Source organism: Octodon degus, unplaced genomic scaffold, assembly GCF_000260255.1.
Source record: "Octodon degus isolate 3935 unplaced genomic scaffold, OctDeg1.0 scaffold00047, whole genome shotgun sequence".
In the NCBI taxonomy this organism is placed as follows: Eukaryota; Metazoa; Chordata; class Mammalia; order Rodentia; family Octodontidae; genus Octodon; species Octodon degus.
This window is the reverse complement of record NW_004524623.1, coordinates 14,473,204-14,480,694: the sequence shown is the minus strand read 5'-3', so window position 1 is coordinate 14,480,694 and position 7,491 is coordinate 14,473,204. Positions and strand designations below refer to the sequence as shown.

Below are 7,491 nucleotides of genomic sequence, written 5' to 3'. Positions count from 1 at the left end.
GAAGCTTCATTTTCTGAATTAGTCCTTGACCCTGGCACAAGCGTCCTAGACACATGCCGTAAAGCAAACGCCATTCCTGATGGTCCTCGAGGGTAAGGCTACTTGGGTTTAGGTTACTTGTTAGTTCCCCCTTCACTTTTACACCTTACAGCACGCTTCCAGGGGGTTGGCCTGATTCGTTCATGCCATCTCATTTCTTGCAGAAATTATTCCAAGAATAAAGTGAAAACAAAGTGCTTACTATTGAAACTGCCTCATTGTCTAGCATATTCTCATACTCTCTGAATTGGTTCATTTTCTTTGCAGCACTGTAAGTCTAGTGTGGCGTAGCCGTGTTGTTTAGGAAATGCACGCCTCCACCGGTCAGCTTAGAGTGTGGTCACAAATAGAAGAGTGCATAGTGCATGTCCCTTCTTCTACTCGGTCTCTGTCCTCTTCGCTTGGAGACAGAAGTTGAGGTGGTGTGGTGTGGCTCATGCCTGTGAGTTCAGCTCTTTTGGGAGGCCAAGGCAAAAGGATTACAAGTTCTGATGTAGCTCAGCCAGGGCAACTTAGTGATTTCGTGAGACCTTGTCTTGAAAGGGGGCGGGAGGGTGATAGAGCTCAGTGTGAAGACCAAGTCGTTTCCAGTAATCGAAAAATATGTATATAAAAAGTTGATTGAATTACTGAAAATGAAAAAGCTACAAAATATCTCTTGGTAATTGCATTTTTCTTTGGAAGTAGGCAGAATATTTTAATTCCTGTTATACCATATTGTGAAGAGAATACTTTTGCTCCATAAGACATTTTGCATGTGACTAATGGTTACTCATTTGTAAACTGCATAGTGAGATGTAGAAGAAAAAGCATTAGCCTGGAATGCCAACTGTGACTGGATCTCTACTAACTGAACATTTCTGTTTTCAGGTATCGAATGATAACAGAAGGTGGAGTCAGTATAAATCACAGACAAGTAACAAATCCTGAGAGTGTTTTAGTTGTTGGACAACATATTCTCAAGAATGGACTCTCTTTACTTAAAATAGGAAAAAGGAATTTCTACATTATAAAATGGCTTCAGTTATGAACAATCCTTTTGGTTATTCAGATGTTGTTCCCAAAACATGAAAAGTTGCTTTCAAAATGAAAAAGAGGCCTCACAATGTAATTTATTTTTTTGAGTTGGTTAATAAATAAGGTATTTATTTAATGGTGGTTTATTTCCTGGCCCACAGACATTCCAATGTCATTTCAAGAATAGGAGCTGAGGGGCTGGTGAGATGGCTCAGTGGTCTAAAGCACCTACTTAGAACAAGCTTAGCAAAGCCCAGGGACCACGGTTCAATCCCCCAGCACCACATGCCAGCCAGCCCGCCCCCTGGTGGACTGAGCTGGTCACACACATACACACACACATAAGTAAATAAAATTTAAAAAAAAAAAAAAGAATAGGAGCTGAACGTGGTGGCACATATCTGTAATCCCAGCCCTGGAGGCTAAGACAGATGAACTGCCACAAGTTCGAGGTCAGCCTGAGCTACATAGTGCAAGGCCAGCCTGAACTATCTGAAAAATAAATCTTTTAAAACATCTGCTTCATGAAAGAACTAAATAATGTCTTTTCTATCCTATCTTTCTTGTTCTTTTGGAAATAAGGTAAAGCAATGAAAAGACAGTTTAAGGAATGTGGGTATATTTAGGTCAAGAGGGGAACGCTGATCTAATAAGCCAAGCCTTCAGTGTTCATATTAGAAATGGGAAATCTATTGGAAACAAATTTCTGATTATTTTTTTATTTGAGAAGCAAATAGGTTTCTTCAAGTTCAGGATATAGTTGTCATTAAAAATTATGGTATGGAGAACCTTTTTACCAAGATGGTGCCGAAGGCAAAGAAGGAAGCCCCTGCCCCTCCCAGAGCTGAAGCCCAGAGCAAAAGCTCTGAAAGCCAAGAAGGCCAAGCCAAAAGGCATCCACAGCCACAGAAAGAAGATACTAATACCTTCCGCGGTCCCAAGACACTGTGGCTCTGGAGGCAGCCCATATACCCCGGAAGAGTGCCCCCAGGAGAAACAAGCCGGACTACTATGCCGTCATCAAGCTTCCCCGACCACAGAGTCAGCCATGAAAAACGACACAACACACTGGTGTTCAATGTGGATGTCAAAGCGAATAACCACCAAATCAAATAAGCCGTAAAGAAGCTCTGTGGCATCAGTGTTGACAAGGTCAAAACCCTAATCAGGCCTGAAGGAGAAGGCGTATGTTCAACTAGCTCCAGATTATGATGCATTGGGTGTTGCCAACAAAATTGGGATCATCTAAACTGAGTCCAGCTAGCTAATTCTAAATACATTTCTTCATTTAAAAAAAAAAAAAAAAAATGGTAAGGAACGCTCTGAAAAAGAACCAATCAGGCCGACCAAATAGCTCAGCTGATTAAAGCACCTGCAAGCAGGTGCAGGAGCCAGGGGTTCAATCCCCAGGCCTGCCGTGCTAGCCCCGCCTCCTGGGTGTACTGAGATGGTAATTGAGACTGAGTGTCATGGCACATACCTGTAATCCCAGCACTTGGGAGGCTGTAAACAGGTGGATCACTATGAGTTGGAGCTAGCAGAGAGACCCTCAACTCCCTGTAGACCCTTACCTAAAATACAAAAAAAAAAAAAAAAAAACCAATCAGTACTTCGCAGAAAGTTTCTAATTCAGCCTACGTTTCAGTGTAGTTGCTTACACTCCTGTCACTGGATTTCTGTCACTTTTGTAAAGGTAAAAACTTTAACTCTGCACCCAAAGGGATTGTAACTGGAAGTAAACTGAAAAGGTGAGGAACCAAAGGGGGAGGTGGGGACAGGGCAGTATAATAAAAATGAAATCCTATGAGGACATCAGATAAGAGAAGTAAGACTTAAGTACAGGCCCACCTATATTAGGCCAATTCATTTTCCTCTAGAACAGTTTCCACATCAAAAAAAATCAAGGTAACAGCACTCATTTCCTCTGGAGGAGCAAGTAAAATACAAAAAGGTTCATCAGATTTCGTGGAAAGCCTTGCAAGCAGCAGTGTGGCTCGAATGTCCAGATTCTGGCCAGCTGCTTGGGATTGTGTAGAGCAAGCCATTGTCCTCTTACGCAGAAATACACTCTAGCACTGAGTGAACTAAGACTAGTAAAGTTACAAACTTTTGGTATGATTTAAGCTGTGCTGTTAGGTTCTAAAGTAGATTTGTTTAGCTAGTTTAAACCTTTCTGTGAAGTGAGATTTATCAACAAACTTCAATACTCTTTCAAACCAGCATTTTATTTACATAGGAAGAACATTACAGGTACCATTATAAATATGCCCAAGATAATCTCCACATTTCAGAACTTCACCGGTTAAAGAGCCAACCAAGGAAGGCTTTCTCTTTCCATAAATTTCTTGCCCGTTTTTCTTTGTACAAAGTGTGTAGTACAATACTAGCAAGTGCATCACCATAGCATGTTTTTAAAGCTGACACTGTCAGTTTGAAATCTGATGTGCTGTAGAAAGGCACATTGTATTTTTTTTTCTTTGCAAATTCAAAAGGCTACAATGGCAGTCATCTGACCTGTGTAATAAGTAAACCATGGAAGGGTATACTTTCAAACTGGTGTTTATAATGATAAAATGATTTTTAAGTATGCTCAGATTTGGGTAATGTACATTAACTCAAGTTGGTACTATCAGTGAATTCAAGCAGTACTCATGTCAGACTGATTCTGGTTGTTTCTGAGATTAGTTGAACATAGGTCTTAATAAATGGGAACCATAGCTAAAATTAACATACTCTTAATTTGTCCCTGTCAGTAACCTTTCACAAATACCTGGTCATAACCTGAAAAGAAATTTTGTAATACTTATGTTGTTAGGGATGGAGCTAGGTGTCTTAAGGATTTCTATTAATGCCTTAAGATTTTTTAATGTACTTCATAATTACTTGGGCAGTTTCTACACACAAAAAGTATTAGTGAGAAATGCAATTCCCAACCCCTCCATGCAGTCAAATAGTAATCCTTTCAGAGTGTTAATGTGATGGATTCCTATAAATAACAAAGTGGTATTTCCATACTACAGTTCTAGTACATTCTGTTGGTGTGAAGAAAAAGAAGCTGTTATGAACTACTCCAGAGAACAGATGATGTCAGTCTCCCTTCAGACTGAATCTTGGCGTGTGGTGTCTAAGTGCCCCATTTTAGAGATGTGTATAGGTCATCACCGGATTAGGAACTGGCCATTAGTACCAAGTCATACTTGGTAAGATAAATCAAGCCCAGATGATTGTTTTTAAAGCAGTAAACTGTGACTCATTCTTTTAGGTTTAAGTTAGAATCAAACTGTATTTTAACTTTTAACACACAAGTGCCACATGGACCCTAAAGTGACAGAAGAGCTATGTAACTACACAGTATGTACCCATCTTTGTCATGTTTCAGATCCTCTTGTTAACTCAGCTTTCCTACGAACTCAGCAAAGATGCAGAGATTTTAAATTTAAAAGCTGTAAACTGCAGGGCAAGTAGAGTACAATGACTATGTGAGGAACCTGCCAACCCGCATCTCACAACCCAGTCATTCGATAACAGTGCATGCATCAGAGTTACATGGAAAGTCTTGGTACTTTCTTCTTCAAGGACTATGGCAGCAGTTTTTAAACTACTAGCAAAAATTACACAGGTCATCTTATCCACAGGCAAGTGGCTTTGTACAACTAGAACAGGAACAGTTCTTAAGTTCAAATGAAACCGTCACAAGACAGACGTGTATGTATAGGAAAACTTTAGAAACAGCCATTTATTATTTGGATTAAATGTGTGATTTGTTCTGTAATGCGGAGTACACTTCAGTTTATAGCCAGTCTTCACATGAAGAGAATCACATCTTTGCAGTACCCGGTAGTTCATAAATAAAATTCTACTTCGGTGGGCAGTAACTAGCAGGTTTCAAGTCAACAAAGTCTGTTATATAGTTCTCTTCACCAAAGATGAGTCTCTCGGATTTCAGCAATAATTTGACTGGCTCCTTGTAATGCCTATTAAACAAAATAAACACATGAAATGCTCAAATATTAATGTGAACTATGTAGAGAAATTTCTCCACTTACTATATAGCAGGTTTTTACTAATTCTCTGAAATTTGAATCTAATCAAGTCCCAAAGAAAACAACTGCTTATGTACATTTAAAGACTGTATTATCCTAACTTCTATGAAGGCAACAATATGCAATGTATTAATTACTGTAACTCATACTAACCTGTTTTGAAACTGTTTCATTGCTACTTTTTCTCATTAAAATGAATAAAAGATTTTTAAAAATAATAAGATAACATTTTATAAAGACTGTATTACCCAATGATACATTGTAAGCTACTAAATGAGTATCTTTACATCTACAACCCAAGCATAAAAATGGAAGAAAGCTTACAGTAATACCTTTAGCATATCAGCGGCTTCTTTCCTGCGCTGTGCCATATCCTCGGATTCAGTCAGGAGATCGTCCAATAAGGATGACTTATAAAGCTGTCCTACTAACTCACTCTGAAGAGTGTCTTTCACATGATTAACCAAAAAATGCATTACTGCCTTTGGCACACTGAAAAACAAAACCAAATTAAAAGTTTTAGCAAAATTCCTTTTAAATTTTGAGCTTAGACTCTGGCCTCAAAATAATAAAGTGAAATAAGAAATGCTGAGCTACCTGAATATTTCTTTAATGGGATAATCAGTCACCTTTTACGTTTTTACTTAATTATAATGAAGCAAAAGAAAAGTCACAATTCTTGATATTGTACCTTTTGTTTTGTTTCATCTATTGTATTAACACTGTACCAAGCACTATTGATAATAACCTAAATATGTGAAAAACTCAAATATCTGTAAGCTCATGAGTAAATAAAATATGGTATCTATATAAGCTAGTATTAACCATAAAAAAGAATGAAGTATCTTATGATATAAATAAACCTTAAAAACAGCAATTAAGAAGCCAGACACAAAAGACCAAACCCATATTTAATGTGTTCCCACTTATACAAAATGCCCAGAATTGGCAATCTGGTTAGAGGTGGTTAGGGAGTGGGGGAGTTACTGCTGACAGGTACATTTCTTTATGGGATAATACTTAAAATGGAAAGCCGGTACACATGAATTGTATTTTAAGAACAGCAACAAAAGCCTTTGTAGAGGAAGGAGCAGTAAAAGAAAAGCCACAAGCTAGATTTCTGTTGTTGTTCAGCATGCAGTAGAGACCACCAAGAACTTTTTTATTTTTGAAACAGGATCTTGCTAAATTGCCTAGGATTGGGCTGAATCACATGATCCTCTTGCCTTAGCCTCCAGAGTGCTGGGATTACAGACATGTGCTACCATACTCATCTATGAACTATTATATCTACCACAAGCTAAAAGTTAAGATATTCTATAAGCAAAAAGATAACTGGTTATAGAGATAAAAACACTGCTGCTATATGAAGTACAAGAGTATCCAGCCTTTTATTCCTCTCCAATGAAATTTCTTATTTACTAATAGTATTTTTAAAATATTTTCCACACAGCTAAAATTTTCTCCTTCTTGCATAAAATGACATCACAGGGGCTGGGGATATATCTCAGCAACACAGGGCCTGACTGGCAAGCACAAGGTCCTGAGTTTGACTCCCAGTACACACAGACACACACAAAGACATCATAAATATCTTGTCCATATGATGGACAAGACACTAGACAGTGGACACATGAAAAACATTCTGAATTAGAATGAGCAAGTATTTCCTAATAAGACATTTATTTAATATTTCAGAGAATCAAATCATTGAAAAGGCAAGCCAGTGTTAAGCCAAAATCAAAGAAACTACTAATTAAAATTTAGAATAAACATTTTCTTAGTTGAAAGTGTGACAATATAGAGCAGAAGAGTATTTCTGACTAGCTTTTCTAGCTAATAGGTAGGGTCCTAGTCTGTTAACAGATTACGAGTATTGCTAATGACAGTCATGCAGAGAGTATCAGATAATTCATTTAATTTAGGAAAAAACCCTAAATTTAAAAAAAATACATGATTTTCAAAATAACATGGACTCACTTAGCAAAATTATAGCCTGTGATGCACGTTAAGTAATACTAACCTGTCTTGAATATTCTTTCTGACAATAAGGAAATAGGACTTGATGAGTCGTTCAATAACCTCACAATCTCGCTGTTCACGGGCAGATAGTTTTCGTGCAACAGGAACCGGCTAAATGGGGTGGACAGGAAACATTATTTTTGTGCCATTTTGACATGATAATCCTCTTAACATTCAAAAGTTAAGTTTTGGAGAAGAAAGATTTGTACTATTAGTGTTTGGACAAGATATCATGTCTGTATGTTGTACTATGAATAATCACTACGAAGACAACAATATGCAATGTATTATTGCAATTGTCCTACTAACCTGTTTTGAAACTGTTTCAGTGCTATTTCTCAGTAAATTTATATAAATAAATAAATAATAA

General features: G+C 37.6%; 1 protein-coding gene across 7 annotated transcripts in view; it reads right to left on the bottom strand.

Moving 5' to 3' along the window:
• Positions 1-3,522: 3,522 nt before the first annotated feature.
• The window catches only part of Dnm1l (dynamin 1 like), a 67,219-nt gene continuing 63,250 nt past the window's right edge, over positions 3,523-7,491 (bottom strand). For all 7 annotated transcript variants that reach the window (XM_004632185.3, XM_004632188.3, XM_004632182.3 and 4 more), the window contains 3 exons: positions 7,123-7,232; positions 5,432-5,591; positions 3,523-5,030 (listed from right to left, as the gene is read on the bottom strand). In XM_004632185.3, the coding sequence (XP_004632242.1) occupies positions 4,974-5,030; positions 5,432-5,591; positions 7,123-7,232 (327 nt within the window). In that variant the 3' untranslated portion in view covers positions 3,523-4,973. The remainder of the gene's footprint in view (positions 5,031-5,431; positions 5,592-7,122; positions 7,233-7,491) is intronic.